The sequence below is a fragment of the Phocoena phocoena genome, chromosome 11 (assembly GCF_963924675.1).
Source record: "Phocoena phocoena chromosome 11, mPhoPho1.1, whole genome shotgun sequence".
Taxonomy (NCBI): Eukaryota; Metazoa; Chordata; class Mammalia; order Artiodactyla; family Phocoenidae; genus Phocoena; species Phocoena phocoena.
Genome location: NC_089229.1, coordinates 95,138,497 through 95,153,153, shown reverse-complemented (window position 1 = coordinate 95,153,153; position 14,657 = coordinate 95,138,497). Strand labels below are relative to the sequence as shown.

Below are 14,657 nucleotides of genomic sequence, written 5' to 3'. Positions count from 1 at the left end.
GAGCTCTAGAGCGCAGGCTCAGTCGTTGTGGTGCACGGGCTTAGTTGCTCCGTGGCATGTGGGATCTTCCCGGACCGGGGCTTGAACCTGTGTCCCCTGCATCAGCAGGCAGATTCTTAACCACTGCACCACCAGGGAAGCCCTTAAAAGGATCTTTTTGCGGATTTGTTACTTGAGTATACATTCACTTTTAGTGTGTCTTCACAGCCCTCAAATTCATTTTAAGATCCTTTATTATACAAGAGCCTAAAGGTGACCAGGCATTTTCCATACCAAGAAAAAATCCTCTGTACGTACAAACATAAAAACATACTTCAGACAATTAAAACGTACAATACATGCTTGGATATTAATGCTTTGAAGAGATGGCTTGGGGTTACAATCACCTAGGTTCTCTCATTAGGAAGTTCTGTGGATCACAGGGTGACAGAATTTTGTTCACTTGAAAGTGAGCCCCAATGGAAGAGAGTAGAAAAATTTATCATTAATACCACTGAAAACTCAGAACAAGAATCAAATAATAAAGGATACCGGTTATAAAACATTTGATCCTCTCACCATGCTCCTCAGTATTTACCTTCTGCTTTCTCTCTGCTTAAATGGCAGAGTATTGACACTTAGGGGCTCCCAGGCCCTGCAGTTCTGTCGTTTCCCAGTAGGGGACGATGCTGCATTTAAAAACTGCACCAGTTGTGGCATTAACCCTGGTGGGTCTGGGTTCCTTCTATTTTCAAGACATTTAAAAAACATCTATGAATACTTTTTTCTAAACTCAGAGAAAGTGAGAGTTGAAGAAAAACAGAATTCTTGAAGGATAGTTCTTTTACCCACTGTCTTCAGAGGTATTTCTTTGTATGTGACATTCTTGAAGGTTGGTATTAAAGTCCCAAAGTACGAAATGCATCTCGTAAGTCATCAACCTCATATAGGGGCTGTGGAGAAAAAGAGAGAGTGGATGACTTTGTAAACATTTTTGAAGAAAGTAAGGGGAGAGGGGCTTCCCTGGTGGCACAGTGGTTAAGAATCCCCCTGCCGATGCAGGGGACACGGGCTCGAGCCCTGGTCTGGGAAGATCCCACATGCCACGGAGTAACTAAGCCCGAGCGCCATAACTACAGAAGCCTACAGCCTGTGCTCTGTAAAGTTTTCATCAGAGGAAAAATAAGGAGAGAATGATAAATACACACACACACACACACACACACACACACACACAAACACACACGACAATGTAGGAAATATAAGAAAAGGAAGTATAAGTAGCTCCAGGGGTAGATGACTTTGGAGAGAGAAAGAAAATGAGAAGCAAAGAAGGCCCTTAACTTACCAAAAGGATGCGTCGAAGCTGTCTGGACAGACGAACCGAATTTTCATGCAGCCCCTCCCAGGCTTTGAAAGTTCTTTCATGATTTTCCACAAAAGTATTCCAGCAATAAAAATAATCTATAAAAAAAAGGAGGGGGAAGGGGATAGCTTAGATCTCAAATCATGAGGAAAGAAAGAAAACCCTGGCTCCGCCCAAAGGCTTGGGTCCAAGCCATTGGTTCTTTTTTTTTTTTTTTTTTAATATTTTATATATTTATTTGGTCTTGCTGGTTCTTAGTTGCAGCAGGTGTGCTCCTTAGTTGTGGCTCGCAGGCTCCTTAGTTGCTGCATGTGAACTCTTACTTGCGGCATGTGTGTGGGATCTAGTTCCCTGACCAGGGATCGAACCCGGGTCCCCTGCATTGGGCACGTGAGTCTTAACCACTGTGCCACCAGGGAAGTCCCAAGCCATTGGTTTTTTTTCCTCCAATTCTAGTTGATAACTTTTGGCTCCAAAGGCGAACCAGAACTCCCAGAATTCTGCCCCCCTGGTCCCCCCCCTCCCCCCACGCCAATCTGAATTGCAAACCGTGCTTTGCTGAGCCGGGCAGAAAGGTCCCTGCGCACCTTTGAAGGTCATAATGGCGATTTGGACCCCAGCGCGGTGCAGCCGCCTCAGCCCCTCGGGCTCCGCCTTGCGTTCCTTGTCGCAGAAGTAGAGGCGCGCTGTGAAGATCCTCAGACTCAGATTGGGGTACCCTCTCAGGAAGTCGGCCACGTGCCGCGCGCAGTCGTAGCAGGGGCTCCAAGACGTGAACCAGGTGACACGGTAGCAGCGCCCGGGGTCCAGGTCCCAGTCGGAGATGTAGCGGAGGAAGAGCAATTCCACGTGGCATCCCGCCTGGGGAGAGAGCAGAGGGCTCAGTGGAGGGTTACTGACCTTGACTGCCCTGCCGGTAGCTTTACAGTCATTAATTCGTGTCCCTCCCAGGGTGATCTTTTTGGGGTGTCTGCAGTTTTGTCCTAGGTTGCAGGAAGGTTAAGCAACTGCCGGAAAGGACGCAGTGTAAGTGGTGAGCCCAAACACTTTGCACTTTTGGCCCTAGGAAGGGAAAAGCGTACAGCTTCTCTGTGGAATGGGGAGGATGGAATGAGTTGGGTGGATGGAGAAGCACACTATCAGATTTCATTTTTGTTTGTGAAGTTCCTTTTTCTTCCTTGGAGGGGAAGGAAAATGGCTTGGAAGGGCTGTTGATGTAACATTGTGGAAATACACTGGACCACTAAGTGGAGGTCAGAAAATTTAGGGTTAGGAGATAGATTATGAGACTGACAGGTGAGTGTCGTTTTTTTAAAATTAATTAATTAATTTATTATTTTTGGCTGCATTGGGCCTTCGTTGCAGTGCGCTTTTCTTGTTGCACGGCACAGGCTCTAGGTGCGCAGGCTTCAGTAGTTGTGGCGCGCGGCCTCAGTAGTTGTGGCTCGTGGGCCCTAGAGTGCAGGCTCAGTAGGTGGGGCACATGGGCTTAGTGGCTCCACGGCATGTGGGATCTTCCTGGACCAGGGATCGAACCCATGTCCCCTGCATTGGCAGGCAGATTCTTAACCACTGCGCCAACAGGGAAAGTCCCTGAGTGTTGTTTTGAGAGAGGTAATAGGCGCCACTGGGGCTAAGAGCAATTAAATACAGGGATACCTATAATATTGTGCTTGGCTGTATTGGACTTGCAGATATTTTGCGTTTTGAAGGTTTGTGGCAACCTGGTCTTGAGTACGTCTATCAGCATCATTTTTTTCCAACAGCATTTGCTCACTTTGTGTCTCTGTGTCACATTTTGGTAATTCTTGCAAATTTCAAATTTTTCATTATTTTATTTGTTATGGTGATCTGTGGTCAGTGATCTTTGTTACCACTATGATTCTCTGAAAGCTTAGATGATAGCAGTTTTTAGCAATAAGCTCTTAAAATTAAGGCATGTACTCTTTAAAAAAAAATTTTATTTGGCTGTGCCGGGTCTTAGTTGTGGTGCATGGGATCTTTACTTGTGGCATGCTGGATCGGTAGCTGCATGTGAACTCAGTTGCGATGTGGCATGCGGGACCTAGTTCCCCGACCAGGGATTGAACCTGTGCCCCCTGCAGTGGAAGCGCAGAGCCCTAACCACTGGACCGCCAGGGAATTCCCAGCAAGTCCCCTTAATACTGCAGAAAAGTCATTAGTCCCAGAATCTGAAGACCCAGGTTCCATTTCCTGGCATCGCCACTCTTGTGACTTAAACAAGTCACCCAACTCTGGGATCTCCTGATTCTTCATCAGCGGAATGAAGTTTGGTTGTGAGGATTAAATGAGAGGGAAGGAAAGGGTTGTTAACACAAAAGCTTTCTATGTTTAGAATGTGTCTTATTACCAAATAGGAAAGAGATTAGAATGTAAAACAATTGCAGTGAGATAATTTACACAATACAAATGGAGGCCAAAAAAAATGGAGAGTAAAACTAGCCCTAGAAACTAGCCAGTGTCATTCCACCCATGGATTCTTCCCTGGGATTCCACCAAGACTAGATGTCACTGCATGTTATGAGAGGAAATATCCATTGGCAGAAGAGTATGTGAACCCATCTGGGTTTTGGTGAAGAAGTCTCTTGGAAATGTAATTCTCTGGTCTTCAAGTTTTAATTAATGGCTTCCCTAAGTTTTCTGAGGCTCACTATTACGTATGTACTTACTGGCCTCTGATCTAGGTGAGCAGGAAGGAATAGAACTCATTTGGAAGACAGAATGGAGTCATTAATTTTTCCTAAATTTTTCTTCCTTAATTTTTTAAAATTCTAAAGCCGCAGTTTGTTTTTCCACATTTAAAATTCAGCTTGAATGAGCTGTATATATTCCTCCAAATCAAAAGCCTCTTTCTTTGGATATCTTCTTTAGTCTTAAAGGCAATTTGGATGCTGGGGAAAGGAGAGGACGTTTTGGGGCAGTTATTCTTGGCATTGAAGCAAGGTGTGGCCAGCATGACTGGGGAGGACATTAAATGACACCCTTTGGGGTATTTCTGTTGTGGTTGCAGGGACATGTAAAAAAGAGATTTGAGGAATCTAGCGGAGACAAATGAAACAGGCTGAAAGTGGTACCACTCTAAAAATGCCCTGCTTGGGAAGCAGGTATTAATTGATACCTTGTTTCGAAGGTGCCCGAAGTCCAGCGAGAAGGAGGTGGCGCTGTCCCGCCGCTTCACCACGTAGCACAAGTAGGTTTCATGGCGGCCCTTAGCCCAGCGCACGTTTTTGAAGTGGTAAAGAAACTTCCTCCTCTTCATCAGGAGGCTGTGGGTGAGAGGAGGGAGGAAGTGCGGGAGCATCGCTGATCCTCTGGTCACTCCTGGCTCTCCTTCAGCTTTTTAAAAAAAATCTGTAATACTTGGGCCAAACCAAAGGAGATGCGCTTGCTTCCCTTTGTTGGATGCCTGAGACTTACTGAGCTTGGAATCCATTACAACCCCCTTATCATGCTTATATTTAAGACCAGTTGAGACAGCAAGAAACCCAAAGCCATACGTGCTCACAGGACAGGCTCCTCCCATGGCTGCCTTCTAGATGCTGATAACTTGGAATTACAAACCTGTTCCCCAGTCCCATAGTGATCTTTTCAGGTTTCCCCTCCAATCTCTATCTAAATGTCCAACATGGACCTCTAACTCACGGGGTTAGCACAGTATTTCCAAATTGCCCTCTCCTGAGCTGCCTCTCCTCTCCTACCGACTTTCCGTCCCAGGTAACCAGGCTAAAAGCTTGGAATCATTTTTGATTCTCCTTCACTCCTCATATTGAATTAATTTATTAATCATCTAAATTTATTGAGTCAAACTTTCAAATATTTCTGGATTTGTTCCTGCTCTACTTCCTCTGTTCTCTGCTTCAGTCCAAGCTCTAATCTTTCCCTTTATCCACTGTCCTGACCTCTTAACTGGTCTCTCTGCCTGCAGTCCCTTCAAAATAACATTTTCCACGAGGTGCCTGAGAGATCTCACAAAAGCCCAGGTGTGGGCCTGTCATTCTGATACCGGAAAGCCCCTAACTTCCGCTGGTAGAATAAACTCTAAACTCTTTAATGCAGTAAAGCTTTTACGTTTGGACATCAATCGACACTTCTAGCCTCGTTTCCTAGTATTTTCTCTTTTCCGCATCACTTCAGCCTCCCCGCCATGCCTGCAGCAGGACCCCTAGCACTAGTCTTTTCTTTCCAGCCACCTGACTGCAAGCTTCCCTGCCTTTTTTTCCACTGGGCAAAACCTACCCATCCTTCAAAGCCTTAACCACAATTTCAGACCTTTCTCACTGCCACTATGCCAAAATTTCTAGGCAAAATCGAACATTAACAGAAACAAAAAACCCTCCCGTAGTTTCCTACTGTTCTCCGCTTATCCTTATCAAGGCATTCAACCTTTGTTATCAATTGATTGCTACATCTGTCTCCTCAATTAGAATTTCTGTGCTTTGAGCCAGGTAGTGTTACTTTTTGAGTCATGCTTTTTAAAAATATGTCAACTTGCATACTACTAAAAAGTAGAAAGTTAAAAATTTTTAAATGCTTAACCACTATATCTAGTGATAATTAGACATACTATCTAATGATAATTACTGTTAATATACTTACATTTTTCATTCTAGTCTTTTTTATAGGCGTGTCTTTACAGGATTTAGATTAGGCTGATTTCCTGTGTAAATTTGCAATATAACCTAAATATTTTGCAATGTTCTTCACACACGGTGTGTGTGTGTGTGTGTGTGTGTGTGTGTGTGTGTGTGTGTGTGTGTGTGTGTGTGTGTGTGTGTGTGTGTGTGTGTATGTGCAGGGCGGGTTAGGGGAGGGACAGATTGCTCTTTGTTTCCCAGCACAGTGTCTTGCATATCATAAGCACTAAATTGAGTTGAATTTGTGGAAATGCTCTCTAACACAAGTTTCTTTGTGGTTGTAAACACACCACAAGCTATACAGTGCGGTTGATACCAAAGCATCAGGAGTGAGTGTCCCTGGTTTTTGTCCTTGGACTTTTCCAGAAATGTACTTATCTAATCTGTGGAGGTAATGTTGCCACCTAGTGGCACTGAGCAGAAGTGCAGAGGACTTGTCAAAGTAATGACCTAGTCAGTAATTTGAATACGGTTTGCTGGCAAGAGAATTGAAACTTTTTTCAATTTTTTTTACATTGAGGTATAATTTACATACTTCGCCCATTTAAAATGTACAATTCTATGAATATTGGCAGATGTAAACACCCAAAACTGCTACCACAATCAGGATACAGAACATTTTCAGGGCACCCCTCTCCCACAAGTTTCCTCACCCAACTTTTCAGTCAATTCTTCCCCTCCCTCCCAGGCAACCACTAAACTGCTTTCTGCAACTATAAATTATTTTCTAGAATTTCATATAAAGCACACATTATTTCCTCCTTTGTGTCTGACTTCTTTCACTAAGCATGTTATGACTGTGACATTCATTCCTGGTGTTGCATGTATCAGTATAGTTTGTTCTTTTTTACAGCAAAGCAATATTCCATGGCTTAGATACAGCACATTTCGTTTAGTCATTCATCTGTTGATGGACGTTTGGATTGTTTCCATTTTGGGGCTATTGTGAATAAAGCTTCTACATTGATGTACTAGTCTTTGTATGGACATACGTTGATTATTGATATTTTAATAATGAAATACATGAGATAGACCCTGAAGTCAAGTTCTCAAATGTCACTCTTATTAAGTAGATAAACAAGTGCTGGAGATTTTTAAAGCTGTTGCAATCTGAATGTCTTCCTCAACACATGAAGGTTATTGGAATCCACTTTTTTTTTTTTTTTGGGCCATGCTGCAGGGCATGTGGGATCTTAGTTCCCCCACCAGAGATCGAACCTGTCCTCCCTGTAATGGAAGCACAATATCTTAACCACTGGGCTGCCAGGGAAGTCCCTGGAATCCACTTTAAATCCTGAGGCAGAGATGGTGATACATCTAAATCACCAGTCTATACATTACGTATGTGAAACCATATAAAAATTAGTCAATCAGATTTTTAGAATTAAAAATGCACATTTGACAGGAATCCGAAATGGATGCTAACAAAGATCTAATAATAATTGGCTTTATTTAATTGATTTATTTAATTTATTATTATTATTATTATTTTGCGGTACGCGGGCCTCTCACTGCTGTGGCCTCTGCTATTGCGTAGCACAGGCTCCGGACGCGCAGGCTCAGCGGCCATGGCTCACACGCCCAGCCGCTCCGCGGCATGTGGGATCCTCCCGGACCGGGGCACGAACCCGTGTCCCCTGCATCGGCAGGCGGACTCTCAACCACTGCGCCCCCAGGGAAGCCCAATTGGCTTTATTTTAAAGTGATAATAATTTACACGGTGATCACCACAGCACTACCTCTGTTACTATTACGATTGTTAAATAATTAACATAATCAGCCCCAGCATAGCACATCAGCCGAATACATGCTTAATAAATACTGGAGTGGAAGAAAAAACATTCTCTCTTTCGGGCCCAGTTTTAAATAGATTAAGCATAATCTCTTCGTATCTTATTCATTCATAATTCATATTCATAATCTATACCAGTAAATTCCTTTTACATTTAACCTGTCTTCCTGGAGTGTGTGGATGAGAAGTGGAGGAAGGGGAACTATATGATGCACTGCAGGTGGTGTGGGAGCCCTGTTCCCATGAAGAGTAAAAAAGTGTCCTGGGAGTATAAGAAAGAACAGGACATAGACTAAGGGATTCAGATAGCCTTCTCTCTCCCACCCCACATGAAAATACAGTAGCTCTGTTTCCGTCAGAAGTTACCAGTCACAGTGAAGTGAATTGCATGACTATGGCCTTGTTAATTAACTATCTTGATCCATCACTTTCCTTAACTATAGCTGGGGGCCTATTTCCAGCACCCTATGCTCCTCTGGTTTCTCTTAAGTGTACGGAGGACTCAGCAGAGACAGTCTGTAAGGCCTGCAGGTTGACAGCTGCGCAGGACAGCTGTGTTCCCTGAGGCAGAACACTGGCTGCATCCCCAGCAATGCAAACCGGAGACAAATGGGTTAAAAATAATCGTGACAAGGTCACCCTCTCCCGCCGTGTGCCATTACTACTGTGCTCTGCAGATAGTATTTTCCTTAATGAAAATCACGTATTTCCCTTTTTCTCCTGTTGAATTTCACCTCCTTTGCCTTCTCTGACTTTCTCTGAATTGAAGCTCTGATTTTGCCATTGCTTTGCATTTCATTATTTACAAGTATCTCCGCTGAGACTTTTTTCTTTCTCATTTACCTCAGATTAGTTTTCAAAATCTCACTGTAAACTGAGCTGACATTTGACATTTTTGCCCTCAGTTTTCTGAAGGACATTGAATCTACCCTTAAGATTCTTAGCTCTGTAGTTTAAATTCTTTGTAAAAGAATTAATTTGAGATAAAGTATGGGTTAGGTGTAAATTTTCCTACATTTGCAATCATCAAAAATAGGAATAGATTAAGTTCTATGATAATAACATACTTGTCATAAACTTCATGTGAAGACATTGTGAAAATCTTACAAAAGACACACTGAAGAAGTAAGTTAAGTCATGTCTGAAGAAATGGAAAGACTAGGTAAATAATAAATACCATTTGATTGCCTAACAGTTGGGCCTTTAATATTAAATAAGTTGCTTGACTGATTTATCTCCTTATAATAGTAGACAGAGTCGTAGTGACCTGCAAGCAATTAATTTTGAATATTGACATTTAAAAAATAATTTCTTGACTGTGTAATTATTCAGTAAAGTCTCCCTAGTAAAGCTTTTCTTCAAGGGGTTTCATAGTTGAATGTTTACAGAATGACTAGTTACCACTACTGTTAGTATAGTATTGCTATGAGCTTTTCATGATTTCAGTCTCTTAACACTTGCTTGGTTCATATTACTACCATCAACTAGTTCTAACTGCAAGGACAAGTCAATACATAGTGCATAAAAGTTCTTTTGACTATGGGAAGAAAAGAGAAAGAGACAGTTGGGTGGAAAGCATGTTAAGATCTGAACAGAAGATGAGACAGAACTAGAAAAATAAATGTGCATCTTGACCAAGCAGATCTTGTGAGTCAGACAGTGCCAGGGGAGAAGGGGAGAGTTTACCCATCTTATTACTCAGATTTGCTCTGAGAGGAAGGCCAAACACAACCACCCACGAGCCGGCTGCTTTACCTGTCCATGGTGGACTCCAGCGTGGCTTTCTTGGCTCCCTGAAAGTCTTAGGAAGGGAAGCTTTCCTCCAGCACTGCTGCTGCTCTGGCTGACAGTGCATGGGCCCTACACATTCAAATCTGAACTCAGTCCTTTACGCCCCTCCCCACAACAACATTACCACCACCAGGCAGCCTTCCTCCTGTGTGGGTCCAGTGAAGATGGGCGGGGTTTTCACAGGCCAAATCACATAGTTAAAATGATTGAGGGCCACTCTGCCTAATGCATAGGTTCCTTTAGGGCTGCCTCTTTAAAAGTCCAGTCCACGCTCCACAGGTAATATAGATCAGGAGACGGGAGGAGTAGTCAGTTTGTAAATTGTAATCATGGTAAAGTGATATATTTAATTTTAGAAGTATAATAATAATCATAGTAACTTTATTTATTTATAATTTTTTATTGATTTAATTTATTTAGTTTTGGCCGCGTGGGGTCTTCGTTGCTGCGCGTGGGCTTTCACTAGTTGCAGCGAGCGGTGCGGTGCGCGGGCTTCTCATTGCCGTGGCTTCTCTTGTTGTGGAGCACGGGCTCTAGGCACGTGGGCTTCAGTAATTGTGGCACACGGGCTCAGTAGTTGTGGCTTGCGGGCTCTAGAGCGCAGGCTCAGTAGCTGTGGCGCATGGGCTTAGTTGCTCTGTGGCGTGTGGGATCTTCCTGGACGAGGGCTCAAACCCGCGTCTCCTGCATTGGCAGGCGGATTCTTAACCACTGCGCCACCAGGGAAGCCTGTAGCATTTATTTAAAGACATCTTGCGTTCCATCAGCCAAAAGCATCTCTTCCCTCATTTAATTACACAGCATCTCTGAGTCTCAGTAGAGACCAGCACTAACTGCTCCTGCTTTGTGGCCGGGCAAGTAAACCCAGTTATATAGGACAGAGATTTTGCTTCCCAAACCGCTTCTTTGATTGCTTTACAAGAATTGCTAGAAGACTAGATGATTACACCAAAGGATTTTTGCAGAAGCCATGTTTTCCACAAACATGGAAGCCATATTCTAATTTAAAGTCAGAAGCAGCAGCATCTCAAAGAACAAAAAGAAACCGATGTATTTCATCAGAATCAGCATGTAAATGACTGCACTGAACTTGGAAAACAGGTCGGGCTTTTCAAATAAGAGGCTTTAAATTCCTTCCCTCATGCAAGCTGGTCTATTAAAGATTTTGCTTCTCCCTCCTACCTGAGGCCATATGCATTCTATTTATTCCTTCAGTAGAAACCCACTAGTTGATAGAAACTGTGCTGGTGTTACAATAGTGAGCAAAGCAGCAAGGGTTCCTGCTCTCTTCCTGCCTCAAGGCTTTGAATACCATCTATACATTGATGATCCCCCAAATCTGTAGTTCTAGGCTGGACCTCTCCCTTGAATTAAAGGCAAGTATGTCTGTCTTCCACCTCAGCCTCTCCATCTGGATGTCTGATGAGCATTTCAGGCATGGCTGAAACTGAGCACCTGTTCTCTCTCCCAACATATAACCTGCTCCTTTTGCTGCCTTCCCTGTCTCCATGGCATCAATGGCAACGGCATTCTTCCCATTGCTCAGGCCAACCTGGCCGTCTTCTTGATTGCTCTCTTCCTTTTAAATCCCATGCCCAGGGGGAAGGCTGGGGGTGGGGGCAGGGAGGGATAGACTGGGAGTTTGGGATTGACATGTACACACTGCTATATGTAAAATAGATAACCAACAAGGACCTGCTGTATAGCACAGGGAGCTCTGCTCAATATCCTGTAATAACCTCAATGGGAAAAGGATTTGAAAAAGAACAGATACATGTATATGTACAACTGAATCACTTTGCTGTACACCTGAAACGAACACAACATTGTTAATCAACTATACTCCAATATAAAAAAAAATTAAAAAAATAAGTCAATCCCATGCCCAAATCCTGTTCACTGACCACTTTCACCACCACCACCAGGTCTAAACAACCTGGATGGTTACATTCAGCCTCTCAACTGGTCTTCCTTTCTTCAATTACAGACTGTTCTCTGCACAGCAATCCTTCCGAAATATTTAATTTATTTATTCTAATTTTAAAAATTTATTTATTTATTTTGGTTGCGTCGGGTCTTTGTTGCGGCAGGCGGGCTCCTTAGTTGTAGCATGCGAACTCTTAGTTGCAGCATGCATGTGGAATCTAGTTCCCTGATCAGGGATCAAACACGGGCCCCCTGCATTGGGAGCCTGGAGTCTTAACCACTGCGTCACCAGGGGAGTCCCCTGAAATATTTTAGTTCATGTCTCTCTGCTCTCAAAACTCTCCATGGTCCCTCATTTTCTCAATAATAGCCAACATCCTTACAGTCGGTCACCAGATCCTCTACCACCTGCCCCTGCCATACCTTTCTCCTTGCTTGCACAAAGAACACAGAGGAGCAAAGAATACTTGCTGGCCCTTCTGCCTGGAATGCTATTCCCCTGTATATTATTACAGCTTGATCCCTTATCTTTTTTTTTTTTTTCGGTACGCGGGCCTCTCACTGTTGTGGCCTCTCCCGTTGCGGAGCACAGGCTCCGGACGCGCAGGCTCAGCGGCCGTGGCTCACGGGCCCAGCTGCTCCGGGGCATGTGGGATCTTCCCGGACTGGGGCACGAACCCGCGTCCCCTGCATGGGCAGGCGGACCCTCAACCACTGCGCCACCAGGGAAGCCCTGATCCCTTATCTTTACTCAAATACTCCCTCGTAGTTGAGGCTTTTTCTTGTCCCATATCTAAAATTTCAACTATATCCCATCATCCTGACCTTTCGTTTTCCCTTTTCCTAATGTATATTTCTCTTTAGCACGCATCACTTAAAATACAGTATTGTCTACGTTCATTGAGCCTTAGGTCCATGACAGGAGGATTTGTTGGTCTGTTTCTTTTTTACCCACATGGAGAAAAAGTACATAGTACCTGGTATAATAGACACTGAAAAAAGTGTTGAATGAAACCAGTAAGGATCTCATGGAAGTTAAATTCAAGTGGGGAAGAGACATTAATTAAGTAATTGCATTCACATGTAAATATATAATTAAAACAGTGATGTTTAATATGAAAGAAAAGTACACATCTCACAACAAGAGACCTAACTGGCCGAGGGACCGGTGAGAGCACTCCTGGTTGGGAGGTGGTGATAGCTCTCCTCTCAGTCAAGATCCTTTTTAGATTCTAGAGGGAAGGGAGTAGATGCTGTTTCCTCTCTGCATTTCATGCCCAACTCAGAAACTTTCTAATCACATCCTTTGTTAAACCATAGAACTCTACCCTTCCCTATTTGTCCTGCACCTGTCCTCACCCATCTATACCAGAACTTTAAGGGGAATTTCTGAAGTGAGCATTAATTCAAATAACAGCTAATGCTTTGAATTCTTATTATGGTTAGGTTTGTGCCAAGGCTTTAAATACAAGCTAGACAAATTTAGGAAAACTGGTGGTGGGGGAATTCTCTTGTAAGCTCCTGAGTTGTGATCAAGGTCACTGATTCTCTGGATTACGAATTCTTTGCTCCAGTGTGGGTCCCCAGAGGGGGATGGCATGATGCTAGTTCACTCTAAAGGGCTCTCTGGGAGAGAGAGGGTGGATTGAATGTGGGGCAAGCCTCACTTCCCTTTACAGTGACTTTCCTCCAGTACAACCACACTAAATTGTAAAGGTGCAGCAGGTTTCTATATTTATTTCTTTATTTGGCTGCATGGGGTCTTAGTTGCAGCACGCGGGATCATTCATTGCGGCACGCGGGCTCAGTAGTTGCAGCATGCGGGCCCTCTAGCTGGGGCGCATGGGCTTAGTTGCCCCCGCGGCACGTGGGATCTTAGTTCCCCGACTAGGGATCGATCCCTCGTCCCCTGCTTTGGAAGGTGGATTCTTAACCACTGGACCACCAGGGAAGTCCCAAGGTACAGCAGGTTTTACCAAAGTTTGGAGAGCCAAAGGGAATGATACATGTGAGAGAAAGAGAAGTCACGTACATTAATTCATTGTCATATACATCGATACATTAATTATAGCTTTTTATAGTTTGAATATTTGCAAGGAATTAAACTCTACACAGGAGCTGTGCTCATGACCAAACCCCACTCCTAGCCTTGCTCCCCTGTCTTCACGTCCACTCCTCTGTTATAAAACCCTTCGCTGTGTTGTCATGGGTTATTCTCACCCAGGGATCTAAGCTTCCTCTCTATACATTCTTTTCTCCAAGTCTAATTATCTGTGGAATAATTCCTCAGGGCACCAGAAAGACAGGAGATGGTCACCTTTGGCATGAACAGGTGAGTGAGGAACATAGGGACGGAGAGTTTTCAAAATTCTTCTGAAGGGAATTCCCTGGCCGTCCAGTGGTTAGGACTTTTCACTGCCAGAACTTTCACTGCCGAGGGTGCGGGTTTAATCCTTGGTGGGGGGAACTGAGATCCCACAAGCCCTGCAGCACAGCCAAAAAAAACAAAACTAAAGTTCCTCAGCAGAAGACAAGGTGGGATCATACAAGGGCATGTAAAAATGTGATCCTTTGTTTCCTCAGATATGAGTTGCATTTTTATCCTATTATCAACCGATTGTCCAGAGAATAACACAAACACAACACACACACACACACCCCCTTCCAAATAATAAATATTAATTCTCAGAGATGGTAACATCTCTAAATCCAAAAACTAGAAAAAAATTTCCTAGCTGCCCCAGTGGGAAGACCCCTCACTGATACCGCAGGTGGTAACTTCACGTGATTAGGCGAAACTGTATCAGCTCCTTTTGTATATTCTCTCTTTTCCAATTATGACCTTTTGTTCCAGCCAGAAATAGGCCCATTGATAATGCACATGCTTCTCTTTTGTTTAGTTTTGGCTTGGTTTGGTTTCTTGGATTTTAACCTTCCCCCCCCGCCCCCCCCGCCCCCCCCCCCCCCCCCCCCCCCCCCCCGCCTTGGCTGCACTGTGCGTGGCATGTGGGATCTTAGTTCCTCAACTAGGGATCCATCCCATGCCCCCTGCAGTGGAAGTGCAGAGTCTTTAACTACTGGGCTGCCAGGGAAGTCCAACCATTTTTAAATGCACAATTCAGTGGTATTAATTGCATTCATAACGTGC

At 43.9% G+C, this 14,657-nt stretch overlaps 1 protein-coding gene across 1 annotated transcript; it reads right to left on the bottom strand.

The window, feature by feature from the left end:
* Positions 1 to 878: 878 nt before the first annotated feature.
* Positions 879 to 4,667, bottom strand: AICDA (activation induced cytidine deaminase). Its single transcript, XM_065888221.1, has 4 exons — positions 4,485 to 4,667; positions 1,933 to 2,206; positions 1,328 to 1,443; positions 879 to 932 (listed from the first exon to the last, which is right to left on the bottom strand). Exons 1-4 carry the CDS (start codon positions 4,665 to 4,667, stop codon positions 879 to 881), a joined length of 627 nt encoding a protein of 208 aa, XP_065744293.1.
* Positions 4,668 to 14,657: the final 9,990 nt, after the last annotated feature.